This window comes from Urocampus carinirostris, chromosome 4, assembly GCF_059441175.1.
Source record: "Urocampus carinirostris isolate Australia breed hairy pipefish chromosome 4, RoL_Ucar_1.0, whole genome shotgun sequence".
NCBI classification, from domain to species: domain Eukaryota; kingdom Metazoa; phylum Chordata; class Actinopteri; order Syngnathiformes; family Syngnathidae; genus Urocampus; species Urocampus carinirostris.
In genome coordinates this window covers 21,419,357-21,446,123 of record NC_142352.1, presented here as the reverse complement: position 1 = coordinate 21,446,123, position 26,767 = coordinate 21,419,357, and the positions used below count along the sequence as shown (strand labels likewise).

At 39.1% G+C, this 26,767-nt stretch overlaps 1 protein-coding gene across 1 annotated transcript; it reads left to right on the top strand.

Annotated features, from left to right (window-relative positions):
- Positions 1 to 1,574: 1,574 nt before the first annotated feature.
- On the top strand, positions 1,575 to 21,780 carry mmp2 (matrix metallopeptidase 2). The gene is made up of 13 exons (XM_088333910.1): positions 1,575 to 1,924; positions 2,020 to 2,246; positions 5,193 to 5,341; positions 6,315 to 6,443; positions 7,777 to 7,950; positions 8,975 to 9,148; positions 11,053 to 11,226; positions 11,312 to 11,467; positions 11,547 to 11,673; positions 14,804 to 14,940; positions 16,002 to 16,161; positions 17,448 to 17,557; positions 20,984 to 21,780. Exons 1-13 carry the CDS (start codon positions 1,790 to 1,792, stop codon positions 21,085 to 21,087), a joined length of 1,956 nt encoding a protein of 651 aa, XP_088190036.1. The 5' UTR covers positions 1,575 to 1,789; the 3' UTR covers positions 21,088 to 21,780.
- The last annotated feature ends 4,987 nt before the right edge of the window (positions 21,781 to 26,767 follow it).

The window sequence follows — 26,767 nt, the reverse complement described above, 5'->3', positions numbered from 1 at the left end:
TAAATCGGATACCTCAGCCACATAACACATAACATAAGCCAATCCCTTTTTTTCATGTCTGCATTTACCTGCACAAGTTATGTTTCATGGTATATTTGTTTATGAAGGGACCACACACAAATTATACAGATAAATATATTCATTTATAAATGAAAACTTTAATTAAGAGTGATAGAAAAGTATAGCTCCCTTTTAAGCAGTAAATTTGATCATTTGCATTGGAAAACTCAATGCAATAGGGCTACTTAAGAAGTGTTTTATTGGATGATATTTAATATATTGATCAATAAAATTAAGGTGAAAATATTTACAGAAAAATGTAGCTAACATTTTGAATATTGTCCGTGGGCACGGTGCAAAATATAGTTTTTCTGGGGGCACAGAAAGATACAGGCTAAGAAATCCAGGTGAGTGCAGTTGAATTCCCTTTTAAACAAAGACTTTTATTTTAAATCAGATAACATCTGGGTGTTTGTACAAATGTCTCTGTGTGGTGCGATTCATATTTGTCACGGTTGCCATGGCACCCAATTGGCCCCGCCCGTGTGGCGCCCTTGCGGCTCTTTGACAGATTGGCTTTCTGTCTATTTAAGCTCAGGGCTCTCACTCTTCTTTTGTCAGTCCGTCAACAAACCTGTGCCCTGCAAGATGTGGGCTTTGACTCGGTCCTGTTTCCTGTTGGTATTTCCTGTCCGGTAATGTTCCCGTTTATTTTGTCCATTTTAATATCGGTCTCCAGTTTCGTTCCCGTCTTGTTTGTCCTGTTTAATTTTGATATCCTGTTTTGATATCAATCATCTCTGTCCCGTTGTTTAATATCAGTTTCCAGTTTCGTTCCCATCGAGTTAGTCCTTTTTATTTTCAATATCCTGTTTCTATGTCAATCCTGTCTGTCCCGTCCTGTCTGGTATCGACCCCATCTGTCTGATATCTGCTCGGGCAATTGGTATTGATCTCGTCAGCCTCTGGCTTCCTATCATTCCACGCCAGACTGCTGCCTAACGTGCATGACCCCCGATTTCCCGTAAAATAAAAGGCTTGTGTGAGTAACGCCACGCATTTGGGTCCTGATCCTGTTCCGGTTCATGACAATATGATACAGTGTGATAATCTAACTTCTGGAACAAAACAGTTTATCCCCAGTGATTTAGGACACCACTGCCCGTCAATGCCGAGGTCCGGCTCTGAAAAACAGGATTACGCTGTCGTGATAACGAAAAACAACGGCAATCAGATGATGAAGGTGACCCTGGCAGTTAAGAGATCCGTGAGCTGAGAGTCAGCATATAAAGGTACAATGGGTTGAGGGGCGACATCCAGCTCTTATATCAAAAACTGCAGCGGCTTGTATTTTTTTCTCATGCTTCCCTCAGCATCATCTTGCGAACCTGATTAAATCCGATGGTGGACCTGAAAGAGCTTGTGAGCCGTAGTTTGGTGACCCCTGGTCACATCCATTTGTATCAAATTGTTAACCGAATTCCAAGGAAAAAATGTTCAGTAGGATTTGTCAGACTCATTGTGATCTAAATGGGAAGGTTCAAAAAACACCCTGGACTGTATGTGGCACATTTATTCAACCCCTGAGCCTCCCACTTTCCACTCTGCTTTCGTCACCGCAAAAGAAAGAAGAGAAAAAAAGTGCTTGTGTCAGCAAAAACTGGGAAAGTTGTGGGAGCTTGAGGTGAAAGGAAAAAGAAAGAAAAGCTGCAGAAGGGCAGAAGCAGAACACAGAGGAGGAGCGCTGCGAGGCTTAAGCAACATTTAAGAAAGCACTAAGGCTTGCAAAATGGGATTTTTGTCCATTTTTGTGAGTGTGTTTTTGCTCCACTTCCTCTACTTCAAAACAACAACTTCTGCCCCTTCTCCTATCATCAAATTTCCTGGAGATGACACTCCCAGGACAGACAAAGAAGTCGCACTGGTAAGTTTTTTCAATCTTCTTTTTCAATAACAAGTCAATTTACTTTCACTAATTTGCAATTGTTTCACGCATAATTTTCCCACTTTTCTGTTCAGCGCTACTTGAACACATTCTATGGGTGTCCGCAAGACAGATGCAACCTGATGGTGCTCAAAGACACCTTGAAGAAAATGCAAAAGTTCTTCTCCCTGCAAGAGACCGGGGAGATTGACGCTAAGACTGTGGAAATCATGAAGAAACCCCGCTGTGGTGTGCCAGATGTGGCCAACTACAACTTCTTCCACAGGAAACCCTTGTGGCAGAAGAAAGATATCACATACAGGTCAGACCATGGCCTTTTTAGTGACTTATGAGATCTAAACTTGAATGTAACACTGACAAATTTCTCATTCCTAAATTCTGTATTGGTATTCAAAAAAACTGCACATTTTTTAATGTGATCAGCTTTGTTTGTTCACCATGTTGGAGATGTAGTTGAGGAGAACGGCTTAAAAAGTGACTAAATAATGTGGATATTTGTCACGGACCAGGAACGGAAACGGGACCCAATTGCGTTCGTTTTGCTCAGCTTTATTTAGAAGGAGGAAAAGGCTTGCACCCACAATCCGGTGATCGGCGGTCACGGGTAGCAGATCGCTGGGATCGTGGAAGTGGCACTTCCGTGTCGAGCGAAGGAAATGTCGAGAGCGAGGAAAAAAAACAGTACAATGGCCGGGACGGAGGAGCAAAACGTAAACGGGAATCAGACGGAAAACGGGGCAGGATAGAGTCAGGAGTCAGAAGAGCTTGCCTTGCGTGTAGCTAAGGCTCACAGATGATCTGACAAATGTTGACAGGAAGGCGGGGGTTTAAAAAGAGTACAACAGCCAATCGGGGTCCGCGGATGTTAGCGCCAAGGGAGCAGACTCAGGTGCCCCGCATCATTAATCATGACATATTTTGTCCATTTTTCATTTTATATTTTTTCATTTTCTTTGTTTTGCTCAATACGCTAAGATCGAGTAAAAGGCTAACGAGGTGATAGAATTACTAATTTTGCAGGTATGAAACAGAAAAAGCTATTGTCATATGAAAAAAATATGACCAATAAGCAAATCAAACAACTCTTCCTAACACATTTAGAGCAAAGACAAAATTGAAAATTAAACTCCCATTTGGTTTGTTGTTGGAGTGAAAGAATTCTTCAAACCTTTGGATTACAGTGGAACCTCGGTTCTCGACCATAATCCGTTCCAGAACCCTGTTCGAAAACCGATTTGTTCAATCACCGAAATCATTTTTCCCATTAAAAATAATGTAGATCGTTTTAATCCGTTCCAACACCCTGAATGTTTACCTTGAATGTTTAACGTAAACATGAAGCTAACCCGGGCTAATCGTACGTTCGCGTTATCGTAATCTTCCGTACGAAAGATTACGCTAACATGAACGTGTAAAAATAAAAAAATCAGGTCGTTTACAAGTCATTTAGCACCCGGGTCTCCACAACAAGTGGTGAGCGGTTCATTGGAAACGGGGCTCCGTTCCAACACCCTGAATGTAGGGCTCCGTTCCAACACTCTGAATGTTTAACATAAACATGAAGCTAACCCAGGCTAATCGTACGTTCGCGTTATCGTAATCTTCCGTACGAAAGATTACGCTAACATGAATGTGTAAAAATAAAAAAAGGATAAAGAAAAGAATTATGAAAAGCACGTCCGCACGCGATAACAGTTGGTCACAAAAAGAGCAATCTACACCCATACGCCGCTGAGCATCGCATCCTAGCGTACGCACTCATGCATTACCGGCGTTCGATCTCCGATTTTTTGACCGAACAGCGAAGCAACAATTTCTCAAAATTTTTGTTTGGACTCCGATTTGTTCGAATTGAGAGGCGTTCGAAAACCGAGGTTCCACTGTATATGTTTTCAATAACATAATAGTATACACTTACTTCATATTTTATTTAATAGTAGACCAAAATGTTTATTTGGGAAACGATAAAGTCCAAAAATTCAGTGTGAATAATTTTATTTTTGTTTGTTTGTTTGTTTGTTTTTCTACCAAGTGCTTAGGGGACATTGTGTTTTATTTGGAGCCTCCTAGTGGTAAAAAAAAAATCATTCAAAAAGAACAAAACAATACAGATTTGAATAATAAGCAAAAATAAATGGGCTATCATGTAAATGTGCAGTTATAAAACAATCTTAGTTCAAGAAAGGTGTATCAATATTACATAACATGAGCCTTACCTAGAGGGACCTGATGCTATTGTTCGCCATCTTGCTGCCAAGGAAACCGCCAAAAGACAAAAAGCTTTTTAAAGGCTGGGCAAAACAAAAATGAGAAAAAAAAACGGGGTTTGGTCACTTTTGAGTCTCTGTAGGTTTTATTCTTCCTTATGTTTGTAGCACTCGTTTTCGGGTTGCACTACACAAAAGACATACATCTAAGGGTCGGATGTTGCACTGTGTTCCTTTAAAGCTTACCTTCGATTATGTTTTAAGACCAAAAACAGATTGGCTGTGTTTGTTACAAGAAAAAATGTATTTGACATCATTTTGTTCGTTTGTTTTCTCTGGTTTGTTTCACAAATACAATTGGAAAAATCTCCCTTAAATTAAGCAAAATAATTCCATATATTTATGGTAGATCATATTGCTCATTTTAAGAAAAATAGATCGTACCAAGATTAGAAAGAACTAATTAAAATGAGCACAACGAATTATCATCAGCTGGATATTTTACTAAGACGTTTTCTTATTTTACAAGTTCAAATGTTTTAACAATGTAAAACTGAATCTTGAAAACATCAACCAGCCATTTTTTCTTCCCCAGTCTGGCTCCTATGCAATTTTTTTCATGCCACCGCGGACCACAACTTAAAAACTTTGCCCAACACTGATTTAAATCCTTGCATGTGAGACTCAAAAAAATTGCCATTCCTGACGTTGTTCACAAACTCAAGCAAACCTTTTCTTGGCCTTGGTTCAGCTTCAACCCCCACTCACCCTTTAACAGCACCTCCCTTAGCATTCCCAAACGCATACACACACTCCACTTAGTTTTTCTTACTAAAACCAGAATTTTTGAGCAATATTGTAGGAAATTGTTAACACTACATAAAACGTTTCTCCAGATCTGTGCGTCAACTGCATGTCCCGGTTTGTCCTTAAATGCTGACTGCTGGCCGAGTTTTTGGATAGCACCCATTTGCAAACAACATTTTTAATATGAATTGCATTCATGTTCCTAAAACCTTAACTGCATTGTCCCTTTGCAGAATCCTGGGTTACTCTCCAGATCTGGACGAGGAAGTCATCAACGACGCTTTCTTCAGGGCCTTCAAAGTGTGGAGTGACGTCACGCCACTCTCATTCACTCGTCTTATGGACGGAGAGGCGGACATTATGATCAATTTTGGCCGCAACGGTATGCCCATTTGCTGGATCACAATAACATTCACAGTTGTACTTGTTACCATGAAGAAATTAATATTACTGGTACTACTAGTACGACAAACACAGCAGCTGGAATATATATTTGCTCATTTTAAGTATATTTTCCTAATTTGACTAAAAGTACAGTAATTTCCTAATTAACCTCAAATTAATAGAAATACTATTTAAAATTCGCACAATAATATATGTGAAGCGCAATACAATTTACTCAAAAACACATTTACTTTACTCATTGTACAACGTTTTATAACGTGTTTTATTCAATTTTCTCACTGGACACAGCAGCGCAGCATTTTTTAAGCTGGAGTTTATATTCAATCATTAATCATTCAATAAATTAAATTCAATTTTATTGTGAATTTTAAAAAAAAACGATTTTAAAATAAATCTAAAAAAATAAGAAAACCATATTAAAAGATATAATATACAGTACAGTAAAACAGAAATTCTTACCCCATTAACAGAAAACTGATTTTCAGTTTAATTTTTCTTATTTTCAGACGTTTCATTGTATTTTTCTAGTAGAATAAGAGCATGTATAATTTAAATAGGCAACATTTTCTATCGTTATGCTCATTTTAATATGCAGTTTTAATTAGCGTTGATTTTCAAGTGAAATATGAATTAATTAATATAAGGAGAGTTGTTTAAAACGGTTTATCGTTTTGTTCATTATAAGTAATATTTAGTGAAATCTTATTGGGATACTTAATTGCACCTGCTGGATCGGATAGGTTTTTTTTGTCGTTTGGAGAAAGATTTTTCTTATTTTTAAAGAAAAACAAGATATAAAAACAGTTAAAGAAGAAAATCAAACCTAAATGGAGCTTTATTTTTTATAAAAGCAGTAAGAATATATTTTTCTGTAGTGTAATGCTCATGATCAGCAATATAGCAACATCTAATTCTGAAGTATTACATTCTAAAGTGTGTGTGATCAACAGAGCATGGTGATGGTTACCCATTTGATGGCAAAGACGGCCTCTTGGCTCACGCGTTTGCCCCTGGCCCGGGAATTGGTGGCGACTCTCACTTTGATGATGACGAGCAGTGGACTCTGGGAGAAGGCCAAGGTAAAACTTATGACACCACCCATTAAACACCAATAAACATTTCTTAGTTTCCAGACTATACGGCGCACCCGAAAACCCCAAATTGACCAGAAATTTAAACGTGTGACCTATGCGTTAGTATTTATTAGTTATCGCTTACCACAATTGTGGCAACTGGTAATGGATAGTAATGGTAAAAGAGCATCCAATTCTACCCACCAGGCCGCTAGGGACATGATTTGTGTTTCACAATGGCATAACAAGGATACAGATGTTCGATGATAAGGTCTTAGGTCTAAACTCAATATAACTCTATTTTTAGTCATGATAGACATGTTACATTAGAGAGAATGTTGTTTCACTTTTTCCCAGCTCGAAGTAAGCATTGTAAGTAACAAATATGTTGAATACCTGAGGCAATGCATTTAATTATGTTTCAGAATAATTGAATGACTTCCCACAATGACTTTCTCGCAATTCAGTTCAGAATCTCCCTTTGCAAGTCCGCTGTACCAAAGACTGATCAAATGTTTGACAAATTTCTTGCAGCCCGGTCCAATGGTAACATCAACAATTTGGTACTATGACTTAGAATTGTGTGATGACGAGACAAGACCTAATGCCTTTTTTAACGTGTCGTCTGTATCCCTAGTGGACGGAATCTGGTGCACTCACGATGCGATCTGGGTTTGATACCTATTACGCAATTGTAATCGGTGATATATAAATATAGGGGCAGCACGGCGGCGCAGTGGTTAGCGCATGTGCGGCACAGTTCATGTCTTGGGAACCTCCTGCGTGGGTTCAAATCCAGCTCCAGACTTCCTGTGCGGAGTTTGTATGTTCTCCCAGTGCTTGCGTTGGTGTCCTCCGGGCACTCCGGTTTCCTCCCACATTCCAAAAACATGCATTTCAGGTGAATTGGCCGGTCCAAATTGTCCCTAGGTGTGAATGAGCGAGTGAGTTGTCTGTCCCCTTGTGCCCTGCGATTGGCTGGCAACCAGTTCAGGGTGTCCCCTGCCCACTGCCCAATGATTGCTGGGATGGGCTCCAGCACCCCAGCGACCCTACTGAGGATAAGCGGTGCAGCTAATGAGATGAGATGAGGAGATATATAAATATAGCACATTTTTACATTTCGCGCTACCCTAGCCTTTACAGTGGTTTAAGGTCCATGCGCCCTTTAGTCCGATGTGCCTTGTATATGAAAAAAATAACACAAAGGGAGTGCGCTTTATTGTGCAGAACATCATTTGCAGATCCATCACCAGAAGACATTGCAAGAATTCCGTCCAGTAAAGTTAAAAAAGATGAGCGTCAACCTTTTGAAACTTCTCGCTTCTCTGTCTTAAAGTGGTCAAGGTGAAATTTGGCAACGCGGACGGAGAGTTCTGCAAATTCCCCTTCCTGTTCCAGGGAACCGAATACAACAGCTGCACTTCCCAGGGTCGCGATGATGGCTTCCTCTGGTGCTCCACCACGTATCACTTTGACGATGACGGCAAATACGGCTTCTGTCCTCACGAATGTAAGTGTGGCAACGGAAAGAAGGCTGAGAAATATTGCCAGGAGAATTTTTTTTTTTCCTGTCATTGTTGAAATGGAATCTTCCTCTCCAAAGTTTTTGCCCCGCTTAAGGAAATTGGACTTTGTCAATCAAGGTCACAGAAAAGAAAAGGGTTGTTACCTCATTTTCAGAAAATGCAAACTTCAGCAAAAAAATCTAGTCCAGTAATCCCTTGCTGTATCAAAGTTTGCTTATCGTGGTTTTGCTACTTAGCGAATTTTCATCGTGCATTTTTTTTTTGCATTACAGTTGGCTAGACAGTCACCCTGCCCTTTTCTGCTTGTGTCAATGAAGTTGTGGCTTGAGTTGTACACATACATAAAAACGCTTGACGAACTTATAATATGTATGCGCAAATCCTTAGCAACTTTTAATTTCTGTAAAAGTCATTAAGTCAACCTAGGCCAACAAGAGTATCAAAAAAGTTGGACTCAAACCGCTAAACTTGCCCTGGAGCCACATAATGCTCTTTGGCACTCCCCAGTTTCTCCCTGGTACTCTTTCAAAAATGTTTGATAATGGAAGAATGTAGGGTGTCTGCATAAGGGCAGACAAAACACATTCATAACTTGTTCCAATAAGAATAGATAAATACAGTATGTAATTCCTTACTTCTAGGACTTATATAAGGATTTTAATGTTTTGCGGCTCCAGACAATAGGGCTATTCGCATGTTTTGACTAACAACGGACCTTTCCGGAACAGACCTTTTCCCCAGCGAAAAACGAGAGATTACAGTAATGTAAATGTTGAAATGGTTTACCATTTGCAATTATATATCCCGATTTTCCAAGCAGTTTGCCAATGGCATTGATGGCGATCTAAGCGAACTTGTATTGAGCGTGGGCATGACAGGAAAATCTTTGAAGACAAGTCTGAGATTTCAATCGACTAGAAATAAATGAAATATGCTTGAATTTATCCGAATGGCAGGTTCAAATTCACGCTGCATTTGACTCTTGTTGTTTCAATATCTTCATTGTAGTGCTCTTTACTCTGGGTGGAAACGCGGAGGGAGCTCCCTGCAAATTCCCTTTCACCTTCCAGGGTGATAAGTATGATGGCTGCACCACCACAGGCAGAGACGACGGCTATCGTTGGTGCGCCACAACCGAGAACTACGACCAGGACAAAACCTATGGCTTTTGCCCCGAAACCGGTCAGTTATCTCTCCTTTTGGGTTTTATCGATTGTGTTTACAGAACTTTGAAATGTCGCCCGCCCTCAAGGGTGTCCTTCTCCTCAAAGGAAGTTTAGTTTGGGGTTTTCCGGTCATGGGTAATGATCTGTCCAGGGCATGTGAAAGTATTTTAATGTTCTTGTTTCCCGCTCAGTCGAGTATGTTTTCGAGTTGGAAGAAATAAAGGTAATGGGCAGTAAAGCATGCCCAGAGATGTTTCTATGCAGTTAGCACTTTTAAATTGTGGCAAAAAGCTTTTGGAAAACTTGCTTAAACTATGAATAAGATTTCCGCAAAGTAAATTCGATTGGGTTCAGTTATTAGTTTCAACTGGGGGAAACACTTATTCAAAGGTGAGAAGTACTTCTTGGCTACCAGTTCAACATTAAAATCTCGAATAAAAAAGCTGCTCAAATCATCTTTAGTTATATGCAACCCCAGTTCACAACCTTACTCAGTACAGTAATACTCAACCTTTCATTGTATTGGTGTGTCCTCAGTTTTGAATGTATTTAAAAATGTGTTTTTCAATTTGCAACATTTAAACAGGTTGTTGTGGTAAAATCAAACTGTATTTTTATTAATTTACAAAAAATACAGTTGTATCCCTTATTTAAGTGTTTTCTAATAAAAGACTTTAAATGTTGAAGGAAAATAGTTAATAGTAAATGGACTGCATTTTATTTAGAACCTGCAACCTCTTACAAAATGTAAATTTTCCCTCATTTATTATTTTTATCAAATGTTTTAGCATTACTGTCTTTGTGTGTGTATTCTAACTGAAGAGCAAAAAACACGAATTTTATGCCTTTTTTCCAAATTTTAATGTTTTAAAAACTGTTTATCTACTATTTCAGTGTTTTCTTGTTTTTCATTTTTATCTTCAAACAAAGCAATTATTTTCAGTAATATTTACTACGTGTTGTGATTGCTCATTCTTTGAGCAGATTTGCTCATGTAAAGTCGAGTCAAGTCTTGACTTAAATATGACATTTGCTCATGAAAATAGTTTTGTGGTGAAAAAGGTCAAGTCTAGTCATGTTTATTTGTAAAGCCCTGCACAGACCACAGATTATTATTACACCATCCTCTGATCTAAAACCTACATGAGGGCAAGAAAAAAACTCTAAAACTCAGCATGAGGAAAATGAAGGAACCTTGAGAAGGTACCAAACTTGACGTAATCCCACTTCCAGGATGACCAGGCAGCAGTGGATGTTGCAAGGGCGTTAACAAACAGTACACAGACATTGTCAACATCTAACATAGATCATTCATAAGCTATAGCGGGGGTGGCTAACCCGGTCCTGGAGAGCCGCATGTCCTGCATGTTTTGGAGGTTTCTCTGCTCCAATACAGGTGATTCTAATCACCTGGATCATTATCAAGCTCTCACAAAGCTTGCTAACAAGCTGAAAATTGGCATCACCTGTGTTGGAGCAGAGAAAACTTCAAAACATGCAGGACGTGCGGCTCTCCAGGACTGGGTTAGCCGCCCCTGAGCTATAGAATATAATTGTGTTTAAAACCTAGATTCAGAGATTTAGAGTAAAGGTCCTAAGCAGAATGATAGGGGTAAAATAAATCAGAAAGATATGAGGGGTTAAGTCCATGCAAAATTCTGTATAATACCAACAGAACCTTAAAATCACATCTTAAACTGACAGGGAGCCAATGCAACAAATTTCATAAATATGCAGTAGTTTGGGGAAACTATCTCTTGAAAAAAGCATTTGTTTAGGTGACAGTTTGTTTTTGAAATATTTTTTCCAGATACATATTTAAATTCCTGAACCGCCTTTCAGCATACCCAGTGATACATGTACGGCCATTTAAAAATCACTGGTCTAATCAGTGGTTCTCATTCAAGTTTTCTCTTTTAGCCATGTCAACCGTGGGAGGAAACGGTGAAGGCGGGCCTTGTGTCTTTCCTTTTACTTTCCTGGGAGACACCTACGACTCCTGCACCACGTCTGGCCGTAGCGATGGCAAGAAGTGGTGTGGTACTACCAAGAGTTACGATGACGACCGCAAGTGGGGTTTCTGCCCAGATCAAGGTAGAAAGGAAATTTTTTGGTTGCCATCACTCAAACCTTTATGCAAAGGGCGTACCACTAAAGTCATCCCATTGATGGCTTTCAGGCTACAGTTTATTTCTTGTGGCTGCTCACGAATTTGGCCATGCCCTTGGCTTGGAGCACTCAGATGATCCTGGCGCACTGATGGCCCCTATTTACACCTTTACCAAGGACTTCAGACTCGGAAGCGATGATATCAAGGGCATCCAGGAGCTCTACGGTGGGAAGGATAAAACGAACCATCATATTTGAGCTTTCTGACAGGCTTGGAGACTGAAGACGGGATTTCGGTTTTTCAGGTGTTCCCACTGACAAACCCCTACCTCCAACCGAGGGACCTGTTACCCCCATGGACCTCTGTAAGGAGCCTGTTCATTTTGACGCTGTTGCCCAAATTAGAGGAGAGACCTTCTTCTTTAAGGACAGGTAAAATAACCCAATGTCTAATCAGACTGGTTTAATCCACAATGCATTCGTACCCAGGTGGCAGGATATTTAGCTCAGTTTTAGTGTATTTTTCAGTTTTAAGTTATTCTCACTTCTTTATATACTTAAAATGAGCAATGGTATCTGATCCAGCACATGGTAGATCGTTTTGGTTCTGCTAAGCAGAGGTAGATGGCCAGCACAATAGAAGATTGAATTGGGCTCAGTGGAGTGGTGGGTTGTTCCGATCTGCAATACCCAATTTTGCCTCCAAGGGGCGCTTGAGACCCCACAAAAGCAGACCACATGAAAGCAGACGTTTATCGATTTTGTTGGTATTTATTTGGGGTTCCATGGCACAAAACCTCACTTTGAGCGCTTCTAGAGCAAAAGACACTCGCTAAGGCCTAAAATACAAGTGTGCACATTTTCACGAAAAGTAGTTCAGCCATTTGAGATCCTATAAGTTACGTATAATCACACACGAGCACAAACAAATCAGGATTTATAATGTATTTCAGATAGATAGATTTGTTTATATTTCGTGCTGGTAAATACTGTTTATCTCATAATAGTAAAAATGATCAACCATGTGTGGCATACATAATTTTGCATATTTTTGGGAGTTTTTTTTAATCATATTCAAGAGACAAACGTAAAACTTTTTAAAATAAGAAATATTTTCCTAAAATTGAGCAAACTTTTCTGTCAATTTGCTGTATATATATTATTTTCTAGTGCAGTGACAACACATGCCAGGGAATTTGTTCTTTTACATGTCATTGGACCGTTTTTTAGTATTTATTAGATTTTAATTGTACATTTGTATTTATTTTAGAAGCACGGCGGCGCAGTGGTTAGCACGTGTGTGGGACATTTCTGGGGTCATGAGATTGAACCTCCTGTGTGGAGTTTGTATGTTCTCCCCGTGTTTGCGTGGGTTTCTTTCGGCACTCCGGTTTCCTCCACATTCCAGAAACATGCATGTCAATTGGCCGGTCCAAATTGTTTCTAGGTGTGAATGAGCGAGTGAGTTGTCTGTCTTTGTGTGCCCTGTGACTGGCTGGCAACCAGTTCAAGGTTCAACAATGACAGGAAAAATGCACGATGAAAATTCGCTAAGTAGCAAAACCACGATGGATTGTATTTATTTTTATAATATACTGTTTGTGGTAGGATGGATGGATGGATGGCTGTATGGATGATTGCTTACTGCTAAACAGCTCTTTGTTTCTTGTAATGTAGAGACGATTACTGTTCTACAAGAGGATATGACCTGCATGGATGAATCAACACCTTGTTTTTTTTTTCAATGGCTTACTAGAACTGGATTGTGCAACCACTTAAAACCATGAAAACCAACCCCCAACACAAATAACTACTAGCTGTAAGCGCTGTGTACATTGCTTCACACTCACTGATGCCGTCGCAATTATTCATGGAGCAGTTAAATGCTTCGTTTGTACATCAGCCTAGCAAGCGGCCGCACATTTCGCTGACTAAGATTTATGTTTAGTACGCAAAAGTACACACGCTTTGCTACTTCAATCAACCAAATTAAATAGGACTGCCTAAACAAGGAATGATACATTTCTCCGGGACAAGTTCGAGTTTAAATCAAACTAAAATCTAACTCGCAAAATATGTTTGTTTTTCACTAGATTTCCTGGAATCCGATTCAACGTAGACCTCAAATACTTTGGCTCATAGTTTGGAAATCTTGCTGTGCTGCAACTTGACTCCCTATGACTCCGAATATGACTTGAGTTGTCAGTTGAAGCCGATATTTAAAGTTAACTGGTTTGATAGTCGAACCGCATTTCTGCTCTTAAGTGCACATATTATGTGTTAGTATTTTAACTCAGAGAAATCCACAGTGGCAGTAGACATATTAATATTTTAACTATTGACAATCATCCTTGAGAGTGGAGCTAACTGACTTTACTTGGCAACTTAACCCATATTTACACATTCTGTGGTGTAACTTTACCTCTAGTTTTATGATTGTTCCTTGTTATTTGTGAAATGATTTATATTTCCTGCATGTTCCTAGATGTATTTATAATATTTACTTTGTTTTCTTTTGGGGTTTTAAAGTTATGTGAAGACAAATTATACTATAATAAGAAAATCACCACCACTAGAATGAAATATGAATATTAAAAAAAATCACAACACACCAATGAATAATATTGGTAAAAATAAATTTAATTTTACTCTGAGTTTATACACCATTGGTGGAACTGTTATTATTTTATTTTAACTATGATCTTTCTTATTTTAAAATCTTTATGTAATAAAATAAGAAAACATATTCTTAATCCTGCAAATTTATCTTATAATTCATATCATTTTGTTCTTTTCAAGAAATTTTTTTCACCAAGTTCAGGGAAGAATGCTATCCCATAATGATCTAAGATCTACGAGTTTTAATTGCTTCAAATTGGACTGTACCATACCTAGATAAGTTTCAATCGGGTTTGTTTTTTGTTGGAGGGATGTGTCCTAGAAGGTTAAAATATATTTCAGATGATTACAAAAAAAGTAACTCTGTCCTAGGCTTGCAAATGAGTTGGGCAGTATTAAACTATGATTTCGCTGAGTCCAATGGAATCGTTCCCCTTTGCAATCGAATCGACTTAAATTGCTTCAAGCCCGAAGTATCATAAACTTTATTGAATAAATTCTCAAGATTTACAACTTTAACTGAAAGCTGTCTAAATAAATAATGAATTTGCGTTATGCAACTCTCTGTAAATCCAACTGAGATCATCAGAAACTAGCATTGAGAAACCAACAAAAGTAGACCAGCTCAGAAGCAAAACAAAAACGGTTGAGTTCCTCAATGTAATTATACACTGGCCCAGCATCTTTTTTCTCTTGAAAACTGGGTCAGTGGAAAAGAATTTGGGAAGCTATTCGTCGTCGTGACCACATAGCTGTTTTGCCAATCCGAGCAAGATGGTTCATGTTCCACTGGCGTGGCCTCAGGTCCAAACGAGAAGCAGATGCTTGTGAATCATGCCTTTGTTGGCCGGCTTGGCCAGCTGATGAGTAAAACAGGCCTCCGGCCCCGCCTCCTCTTGAACTCCAACCTCCAAAATGTGCCTCTCTTCTGTCTCTGTGCCAGGTTCTTGTTCAGGTCAGTAAACTTCAGGAGCAAGCCTAAAGGACCCATGCTGGTGGCTACGTACTGGCCAGACCTGCCCAGCAAGATAGACGCCGTCTATGAAAACCCATTAGAAGAGAAAACAGTCTTCTTTGCAGGTTTGATGAATAATTGTGCCAACTGTTTGGGTATTTATTTCCTTTCAAAAATGTTTTTTGTCATTCAACCAGTGTTAACGAGGTTACTGAAAAAAGCGATTAGTTGCAATTACAAGTTACTTTTTTTAAAAAGTAATTGTGTTACCTTCCAGATTACTGGCACCCAAAAGTGGTTCATTATATTGAAGCCAACCCCCATATATTGCTTAAAACAGCCACATAATAAAAGGAATAGAAGAAAATGTGTACACCAACCTTTGGAAACAGTGAAGCCTCCATGGCTTGTGCAATCATGAGAGCTTGCAAACTGACAGAGCCAAGGATCTCCATTTGAAAATCGAATTCTCAATTTTGACGTTTTATATTTTTATCCATGCATGGTGTATTGCAAAAATAATTATACAAATAATACGAACAAAATTCAGCGCTCTTTAGATGAAAATCACTTGCTCATGTTTGCTAGATTGATCTCATTGTTCCTTTATAATGATGCTTTATGAGTAAAGGAGAAATCCTCAAAGAACAGGAGATGATGAAACTGATGATTTGCATTTAAAATGTAGCAGGCTAACACATCATGTTCTGGCGACAAATTTGTTACAAAAATATATTAAAAACACATTACTGTACTCGTTGCAGAGAAAAGTAATTGTGTTCCAGGAATGCGTTCCTTTTTAACATGTTACTCCCAACATTGGAATTACCACTTCCTTTTAATGGTCAGCCATTGGAATTTTCTGGAACTGGTTGTAGGGGTTATTCCAAATTCCGAAACACACATATTAGTGGTTCTTCAAACATTTTTTAAGCTTTACTAAAAATAAAAGGATGACGTTCCTGGACCAAGATTCTCAAATAGTCATCAGCTTAAAAAAAAAAAGCCTAGTTTGGTCACGGCAATCAACCTAATGCTTATTTTTAGTACATGCAATCTCAATAAGAAAGGTCTTTGAGAAGCTACTTTTGTCAGGGATATAACTTTCTAACTACTCTTTGCGTGTTAGTTGATCTGGAAAAATGCCTTCTGGCGTTATAATTCTGTCTATCCATAATGTTTTCAGGCAAAGAGATGTGGGTGTATAAAGCCGACGAGTTGGAGAGTGGTTACCCCAAGAGGCTCGACAGCCTCGGACTGCCGAGCGACCTGGAACAAATCGACGCCGCTTTCAGCTTTAGGAAGAACAGGAAGACCTACCTCTTTGCCGGGGAGCAATTCTGGAGGCAGGGAACACATTTTTATATCTTTCACGTTACCTTGATCTTGTATATTCTGTATAAATAAAGGCTGCCCGGCGGCGCAGTGGTTAGCGCGTGTGCAGCACAATTCTGAAGTCACGAGATCGAACCCTACTGTGTGGAGTTTGCATGTTTTCCCCGTGATTGCATGGAATTCCTCCTACTTTCCCAAAACATGCATGTTAGATTAATGGGCCGGTCCAAATTGTCCCTAGTTGTGAATGAGCGAGCAAATTGTCTGTCCCTGTGTGCCTTGTGATTGGCTGGCAACCAGTTAAGGGTGTCCCCCGCCCACTGCCCGAGGATGGCTGGGATGGACTCCAGCACCCCTGTGACCCTACTGAGGATAAGTAATGCAGATGATGGATGGATGGATGTATAAATACACTATCGTTCAAAAGTTTGCGGTCGCTCGGAAATGTCCTTATTTTTAAGGGAAAAACATTATTTTTTTTCAACGAAGAAAACATGAAACCAATCAGAAATGCCCCTCTACATTGTTAACATGGTAAATTACTATTTTAGCTGCAGATGTCTTGTTTTTATTGCCGTATCTACATAGGTGTACCATGTACAGAGGCCCATTTGCAGCAACGGCACTCCAGTGTTCTAATAGTACATTGTGTTTGCTAAATGTGTTAAAGGGCTAGTGGATGAATAAAAAGAACCTGTGCATTGATGTTAGCTGAAAACAGTTTAGCCGGTTAAAGAAGCTATAAAACTGACCTTCCTTGGAGCTAGTTGAGTATCTTGAGTGTCACATTTGTTGGTGTGATTAAACTGTCAGAGTGGCCCAAAAAAGAGAACACGTATGTAAAACTCGACAGTCCATCATTGAATTAAGAAATTAAGGCAAATCCATGCAATAAATTGCCAAAATCCCCGTCAATGGTGTGTATTAATTCCTACAGAGAGCAGCACATACATAATCTAACCAGAGTCAAAAGGGAAGTGGCAAGATGATACGTACATTCGAGTCTTTAGTTTAAGTCCTTTACTAGCAGCTTGGTTAAAACATAAGTGTCAACATTTATAGTGAAGAGGCAACTCCGAGATATTGGCTTTCAAGGCTGAGTGGCAAAGCAAAAGCCATATCTGAGACAGGCCAACAATGGGAGCGATTGATATGGGCAAAAGAACATAGAAATTGTACTCATTTGCTCTAATATAGGTGGACTTTTTCATGGAAAACACAAAATTGTTTGGGTGAAACTAACCATTTAAACAATGATTTTTTTATGCTAAATTACTTTTCCATTTTTGATTGACAGATATGATGAAACTACAAAAGCAATGGACAGTGGTTTCCCCAAACTCACCGCCGAAGCCTGGAATGGAATCCCGGATGATGTTGACGCTGCCTTCAGTCTCAGCGGCATTGGTAACTCTGCATTTTGTTACACATTAAGTAACTGGTACATTTGATCAACACAAAAGATGTATCACATAGGGACATGGCTGAGAAGTTAGCTCTGGTGAACTGAAGTCCAGTGAAGACAAATGGAGATCGAAATGTATTGCATTGATCTTTCTGACAGGTCTTGTAAACATGTTTCCAGTTTCTCAATTGCTAAGATAGTTAATTATAGTGACTAAATAATCACATTGACATACTACATTACTTGTGAGAATGTCATCATGCTAACCACTTCAACCAAGGACAACATACAAATCATCTCACTACATCTAACGTTAATTTTGCTGAGGCCACAATGAAAAATGAAGACAGGCAGTAAGATTTTTATGAAACGCAGTACAGGCCTCTCTCTGAAGAATGTGAATATTTTCCCAACGGCATGTGCTCAAGGTGCTTTTCCATCTCTGCTCAGCAAACATGCATCTCATCATCTCTGAGTTGTCGTCTTTAAACAAAGTAAGCTTGTGCAGATAGACAGACCAGCCCCTGTTTGGAGCGAGAGATTTGGGAAGAATGTTGCAACAGAGGCGTTTGCACTAAATTCTATTTTATATACATCGCAACAGGGTTTCTCAACCTTTTTTATTCAATGAACATATATAAGTCACACTGACTGTCGAGAATGTATTTTGTAAAAGAAAGTAATTCTTGACCCTGGGCAATAATGTAACATAAGTTGACAATTTCCATTTCTTCTAATCATTTATCTTCCATAGCATTTGGTTTTGTTGCGGCTTTAGCTCAGGAGATAGGATGAGGAAATAATTTTATTTTTGTTATAATTTTTAACTTAATTTCCTTTTTTTTAGTTTTATCATATTTTCGACTTTGTTGGATCTGGTTGAATAAGAAAAAATTATATACAAAAATGAGAACTATTTTCTGCCAGTGGGACTGTTTTAGAACATATTTTTAGTGTTTTACACCCTAAAGAAAATGGTAATGAAAAAAATACTTTAAACAGGACAAAGTTCGGGAAGTGATGTAAACTCAGACATCATCTGCAAACAATAAGTTTCCAAAACACCCACCACCTCCTCATCAGATTATTATAAAAACAGTGCCGGTAATCGGCTACTGTCTGCTAGGTCAGCAAACAAGTTGCTTTGGAGCCACATGTGGCCCTTTATTGCTTCCTAGCTGCTCCCTGGCCCTTTTTCAAAAATGTTTGTTCATGCAAAATGTTTTGGTTTCTGTAGGGGGACAAACATGACCTAAACATTTTTAAAGTTTTCCAATAAATTTGGATATACACACTACTGATTAAGCTTGAATAAAGCTTTTAATTTTTTCTCAGCTACACTTTTTTTGTTTTTTTTGAGGGGGTCCAACGTGGCTCGTCCAACATTTTGGGTTGGCAATCCCTGTACTAGATACGGAAAAATATTGGAAAAATATTGGCCTTCTAATGACCGGAGGACCAGTGTCTTTTTGGCAAAACAGTCGACCCCTGGGATATAACGTTAATTCATTCCCGGGTAGGGATTAAAGAGTGAAATTGCCATATTGCCGGGAATAGAAACCTATAGTTATGTGTAGTTATTGCGTTCCAAACTCCCGGTACACCAGATAAAAACATTAAAAAGGGTTGTACGGTGCTTATGTGTAATCTATGTGTATTTTAATAAATAGCATTATAAATAAATATAAAAATAAACAATTATGCTTTTTTACCTTTGTTTGGACGTGTCTTAAGTTGGTAGAGTGGAACTGATGAAATCCATGGATGAAGAGATGGGCAGAAAACAGTGGATAACAGATTCAATTTTAAAGCTTCCACTTGTGAGGATTGTTATGCTCTTAGAAATGTTTCGTCCTTTGAGGGCCTTCTTATTTTTAATATTTTGGCTAGTTACATCCATGCAACTACCAAGGGTATCGATTAGTGTGCCAAAATATCCGAACTTCGTTTCCATGCTTATCATGGTTTTTGCTTTCCCCTTAGTTTCACCTCGAGCCTTCAGACCCATGAGTGGGTGAGTGGTTGGTTCCTTTAACCACTAGGGTTGTAGTGATATTATTTCCTGTGGTGTGTCTTGGTACAGCCTCGTGGCGCCCGTCCCTCTCCAGGCCAACATAAGTTTCCATACCGGATAAAGAACACTGTATTGTTTTGCGATGTTATGTTGATGCGATGCAAATCGAAAGAACAACAGCCTCTTATATGATGTCGACCAGTAGAAGACAGGCACCTTAGAGACATAACTTTACATACGCACAAACACCACGCTGTTTGAATATTTACACTCTTGGGAACACCGAATAACTTCTTGATGTTGTATGTTGGGCAAAATTCTGTAAAGAGGGAGGGGGGTTAAGGTTTATTGTTCTATCTTCTTTATTCATTATTCATTATCCGTTATCGGTCAGTTCATAATACGCTACAAAGCCTAGGAGCAGGGACTCTTACTCTCAGCCAAAAGGCCAAGCTATGGTCCTAGGGGCCAAAAAAACATATTTTTCCAGATTGTGAAGTAGAAACGACATAAGGCGGTCTACAGTAATTATGAATCTCTCACTAAAAAGTTGGTTCACGGATCCCTTAACCAACAGAGTCATAGGGGCATTACTTCCTGGTTTGTGTCTTGGGCTGTTAATTTGAGTAGGGTGTACTGGTGTCTATGGTTACCAGTAGCAGAATAAGGCTCATAATCTGACTCAGAATCAGCACCATCATCATCTGGTCACCTTTGTTTTTTGTGTAAAGTATGGTCCAGCTCTTCAGAGATCATTGACAAGCAGCGGCATGTGCGTGACAATACTGACACCAGATCCTAAATCACTGAAGAAAAACTATTTTGTTCCAGAATTTAGAGTAGTCTGTTTTCACACTGTACAATACGCAGTGTACCACTTGTGGCTTTCTTATTTGTCTTGAATAACAAACCTTGTGGCGAGGACATTATGTCCTTTGCTTAAGTTTAGTGGCATATAAAAGGCTCCAAGGCTCTTTTTCCGGAAAAAGACTTTGCGTTTAAAATATTTTTCTATCTGAATTCAAATGATAACATATTCAATACATAATTTTAACCATGGCTGGACGTATTCAACAACAGTTTTCACTTACAATACTTAGTTTGAGCTGAGAATTTTTTTTTTTTTTTTTTTTTTTTACCAATTTATAAACAAAGAATAGGGTTGAGTGTTATACACGATTCCGTGTTACACACGACTAAATACAGTAATTAGAAAGTAATTTAAAGTGTTATTGTCTTTTTAACAAAGACATGTTTGTGACACCAAGATAAACAACAAACCAAGTTTAAGTGTTTTAACTAGCAAGTGCCAGATTATAAAAACTGTGAACAGAACGAAAGTTACAAGCATGCAGGGCTATTACTAAGAGGACAATTTTCAAATTAACTAAAAATTGTTCCTTTTCTTTCACAGACTACAGCTACTTCTTGAAAGGCAATCACTATTTCAAACTGGAGGACAGCAGCTTGAAGATTGTCAAGCTGGGCGAAATCACCAAGGACTGGCTTGGCTGTTGAGCCCTTGTGGCAAACGCTATCATTTATGTCTGTGTTTGAACCTCCCTAGGACTTCTTACACAACTTTGTGATGTTTTGTATGTCACACCTATGCACATGTTCTATATTGTGTAGTGTTTTATTTTGTATTGTTCCCTGGTTTTTCTCTAGTTTCTATCAAAGACATCAGGTATGTCCACAATGCATTAGATGCAGTGCTTTAAATCTGTAAAATACATTTATACAAAAATCTGTTTAGTTGTTTTGCTCATGGTTGTACAATACATTTGAAAAAAATGACTTTTGCACAATCTCTATGACCGAATATGGTGCTTCAGAAACTTTCTCAAGAAAATGCACACAATGGAGTGTCAAACTAAAAGGGTGGCTTTTGTAACCTTTTAACTGGACACTCATTTGTACATATAAGCATTTTTATACTCTGAGTAAAAATTAAGTGGGACGGGGTGTATCTTCCTCCTTTGCACTTTGTAGGAGCTTTTGTTTTTATTTTCTTCTGCAAGGCTGGGCGGAGGGAATAAAACGAGTTTGAAGGCACAGGTTGCCTCTTTTGGTCTGCATGATAGAAGTATGACAAGAGTACTGCAGTTGTATGGCTAGAAAAGATACTCTTTTTTAACCTTGATGGAATTCCTGTTTTTTTTCTACTTGTGCACTTTGTTATTGTCACCAATAAAGATGGTCATCATAAGACATATGAGACAAGTGTGATGTATGTATAAAAAGAGCACAAAAGTAGGTAACAGTTGTGAGAATTGAAGGCCAATATTATACCAGTGCACTAAGCTAGTTCAAGATTAAGCATTTTCAATTGTGACAAGGTACAGTACACTAGTTTCAAAATGGACCACGCCTCTCGCCCACTACCAGGTTGTAGGTAATAAGTGTGTGACTGATAGGAAGATACATACTGTAGATCGCGTGGTTGGAACACCTTTACCACTGCCACATGGAACGTCTGCACCTTGAACCAACAAGGAAAGTTGAAAGAATTTATCCATTATATGGAAAAATACTGTTGGGAAATTTTGGGTCTATGTGAGACCAGATGGAAAAACTTCACAGAAATGACAACTGATGAAGGCCATGTTTTCTACTATAGTAGGGAAGCTAACAGGCACATGCATGGTGTGGGATTCTTGGTGCACAAAATGATCATGGCCTCTGTATTAGGATGTTGCCCAATCCCAATTACAATACGCCTCAGTGCCTCGCGTTTACCATCACGGTCATCCAGGCATATGCACCAACTTTAGCACACAGTGACGAATAAACTGAGGACTTTTATGACCAGGTTTGGGACATCATTGACAAAGCGCCAAAGATAGATGTCGTCATCCTGCAAGGCGACTGGAACGCCCAAATTGGTGTGAATGCTAATAGAGACGGTAAGAAAACATCTGGAACAAGCCATAACCTACCAACCAATTAAAGAGGACAACAGCTTCTTGAACTAGCTAGCTACAATAACTTGCTGGCAAACACTCTTGGCAACCACAAGAACTCCAGAAAATGGACATGCCACCATCCGGATGAAATCCATCACATTCAGGTTGACTACATTACTACTATAATTCCAGAACTTTTCAAAAGTGAATCCAGACAGCAAGGATGCGCACATATTCAGGAGCCGATGTGGGAACCGATCAGGACCTGGTCGTGGTGAACTTCAGCATTCTTCTTCAAAAGGTCAAAAAGTTAGGGAAGCCACCGGTCAAGTTTGACCACGAGCAACTGAAAGAAATACAGGCGGTTAAGAGCTTCTAGACCTTTATTAATGGGACCTTTGCTTCTTTGCTCGCCTTGGAGAAAGATATCAAAACCCTGACTAACAAGTTTTCAGCAATGATGACTGAAGCAGCAAAATAAATTGTAAGAAAACACCGGAAGATGATGAAGCCATAGGTTACAAACGAAATTCTCCAAAAGTGCGACACGAGGCAAGAACCAAACAACAAAAGAAACAGCCATAGAGGGGCAGCCAAGTAAAAAGCAGACAACAGAAACAACGGAAAAATAAAAAAAGGTTAAGAAAAGCAAACGGGAAATGGATCGAGAACCAATGCTCAGAGTTAGAAGAGTGCCTCAACAAAAACAATTTAAATAAAGGTTTGCAAATTGTAAAAAAAAAACTCACAAAAACAAAATGAGCATACGCCAGCAGCATTCAGGAGAAAGCTAACTGAAGAAATAGAGGTCATGAATAAATAGGCAGAATACTGCTCCAAACTTTACAATCACCCAACAGCTAAACGCTGAGGTCCCTAAGAATTCCGGCCCAGGGGAAATTGACGACTTCCCGATCTTCAGAGAAGAAGTATAGGCAGCAATTAACTCACTGAAGACTGGAAAGTCTCCAGGAATCAACAACCTACAATCAGAACTCATATAAAATGGTGGTAAGCAAATGATAAACATATTGACAAAGATTTGCAGAAAGACATGACTGTGTGCATGGACAAAATCGCTAGTAGTTATGCTATCAAAGAAAGGAATCCTTCAACTATGTATCAACCACAGAACTATCAGTCTCATTAGCCGTGCAAGTAAAGTTATGCTGAAGGTCCTACTGAACTGACTAAAACCAAAGGCTGAAAACATCCTAAACAAAGAACAGACAGATTTTTAATCTGCTCATTCCATGTAAGAAGTTTTAACAACCCCAGAGAGACCTCCATTATGTTTTTGTTGATTTCAAATAAGCGCTTGACAGGGTATGGCAAACTGCTTTGAGGGATACCATGCGGAAGTACAACATGGTCGAAACAACTAGTTCAGACCATTAAACAATTGTATGCCAATGCCAACAGTGCGGTGCCATTTGAGCGTGGTTTTGAAAGTCAGTGTGAGACAAGACTGCATTCTTTCTCCAACGTTATTCAACATCTTCCTAGAGAGTATTATGTCCGAAGCTCTGGAGCAATATGAACATACAGTTAGTATTGGGGGACACAATCTCTGTTTTGCTGATGATATTGCCGGATTGGCGGGAGAAAAACAGGAACTCAGAGATCTGGTAAATCACTAGGAAAAAGCATCAAGCCAGTATGGGATAGCAATCAGGACAGAAAAAAACAAAAGTAATGACCCGAGACCCCCAATGTCTTCCCACAAACGTCACCAGCGAGCTAAAACATATCCCCAAATATAAATATCTTGGAGCTGTCATATCAAAAAAGGAGTCAGAACCAGAAAGCATGGCCGGAATGGCTTAAACCACAGCCTCACTTGCCAGACTTAAACCCATTTGGTGAGAAAAGAACATAACAGTGAAATCAAAGATCAGACAAATGCAAGCGCCGGTTCGTTCTATCTTCCTCTACTCTTGCGAGACATGGACTCGCACAGCAAAACTGCTAAAGAAAGTCCAGGCCAAGAAGATGCGATGCTACAGGAAACTTTTAAGCATCAACCTCTTGGCCCATGTGACAAACGAAACGATGGGCAACACCATCAGAGGACACATTGGACCCTACGAAAAAGTGTTGTCAACTGTGCGCAAATAGAAACATCAGTAGTATGGTCACGTCACAAGATCATCAGGACTGACCAAGATAATTCTACTGGAGCAAAGGGGGAGGAGGACCGGAAAAAAAAACTGGGCCGACAACATTAGGTAATGATTGGTGCCTACTTTGCCCCTAGCCTAGAACAGACCAGGGACCTTCAACAGTGGAGAAGGCTGTCCAGAGATGCTTCCATATTGGTGCCCTGATGATCCATGTGGTTAAGTCAAGTCAAGTCATGTTTATTTGTACAGCCTTTAATCACAAAGAGTCTCAAAGGGCTGCACAGACCACAGATTATTGCAAACCACAGACTATAATTACACCATCCCCTGATCTAAAACCTACATGAGGGCAAGGAAAAACTCAAAAAACTCAACATGAGGAAAATAAAGAAACCTTGAGAAGGGACCGCACGTGAGGTAATCCCCCTTCCAGGATGACCAGGCTGCAATGGATGTTGCAATAAGAAATAATACACAGATATTGTCAACATGAAATATAGTTTATTCATGTGCTATAGAATAGAAGTGTGTTTTAAGCCTAGATTTAAACAGTACCACTGAGGTTGCAGATCGAATCTCAGGGAGGAGAGCATTCCACATCACTGGGGCACGAATTGAAAACGCTCTCGAACCTGCGGATCTCTTCTTGGCCCTGGGATCACTAGTACACCAGCATTTTCAGAGCGAAAGCTCCGGACCGGAACATAGGGCAAATTTAAATCCGAAAGATATGAGAGAGCAAGTCCATGCATGATTTTGCATACTAACAATCTAAAAATAAGGAATCAATGAACCGAGGTGGTCTTTACTGGCATTGATATAAACGTTGGGAAACATTGTATGGAAATAGATTAGACTTAGTCCTCCAGGGTAAACATATAATACGAGTTTTAAAGAGAAAAGTAGACTGTCAGGATATATAGGCAAGACAATATTCACAGCGTAGTGCTTAGAGACTGGCCTAAGTTACAATGTAACATCAGTGCAAAATAAAAAGAATTGCAGGAACATTTAGCAGCAACAAAAGTCCCCAAATAAGTCGTAAAGTATATATTTTGTCTATGACTGAATAAGGTGCTTTGGAAACTTTATCAAGAAAATGCTCACAATGGAGTGTCAAACTAAAAAGGAGGCTTACGTAAACATTCACAGTTTTGTACAGTAACATTTAGCGGCAACGAATAAACAATAAAATCACAAGCTATGTTTTCACAGTTTTGTGTGCTCATTTAGGGTGGTGATGGCCATGGAAGAAATTGTCTCTTAGCCTGTTTGTCCTTGTTTAAAGAGACCTGTAGAGCCTACCAGGGGGCAACAGGTCAAAGAGGTGGTGGCCAGGTTGGAAAAGTCCTTTATAATGTTGATGGCTCTGCTGCGAAATCGCAAGCCAGCAATGTCCTCGAGACTGCGTAGAGAGCAGCCATTAATCTTCTGGGCTGTGTTGATTTCCCTCCGTATATTTTTCCCATTTGCTGTCGTCTTGGAAAGCAACGGTATTGTGATCTGTTTTGTTTATAGTTTTGCGCCAGCCTGAACATTTTAATTCATTATTCCATCAACTCAAAATGTAACTTTCATACTATTAATTACAATATTTTCGTTTTCTTACGCCTTCTAGCAGGCCTTGGTGTTGTCAACTCGAAATTTGAATGACCAACCAAATGATTAACCAACAGCTCTATCCATCAGAGAAGGGCTTGCAGGCCCCGATGGCCCACCACTGTAATTATGCTATTTTGAACTTTCTTTTAAGTCCAAAATATCAAAATAAACGTCAATATTAGGCTATCACATTACAGGAGCCCTGCGTTTTTCTTTTTCTTGCAATCTTTATTTGGAAACTTGTCAATTTTAAAATGTAAAGTTTTTAAAAGGTATATACTGTTTCTTCTTTGTTACTTTGGCAAATTTATATTTTTAAATATTAACCTTTGTGAGAAAAAAGAAAATAATGAATTGTTCGTTTGTTATGCCAAGAAATCCATTAAAAATATGCACACAAAGTTGATAGCAGTGTGTTTATTTCCAAATAGACGGCCTAAATATTGAGGAAAAAAATGAGAGCACATAAACTTATTTTACTAATAAAAAAGAACGTTTCTTTCCCGCAATGTATGAAAACGTCAAGCATTTCTTAACCCATGCAAACGGTGAAGCAAAGTGGGCGGA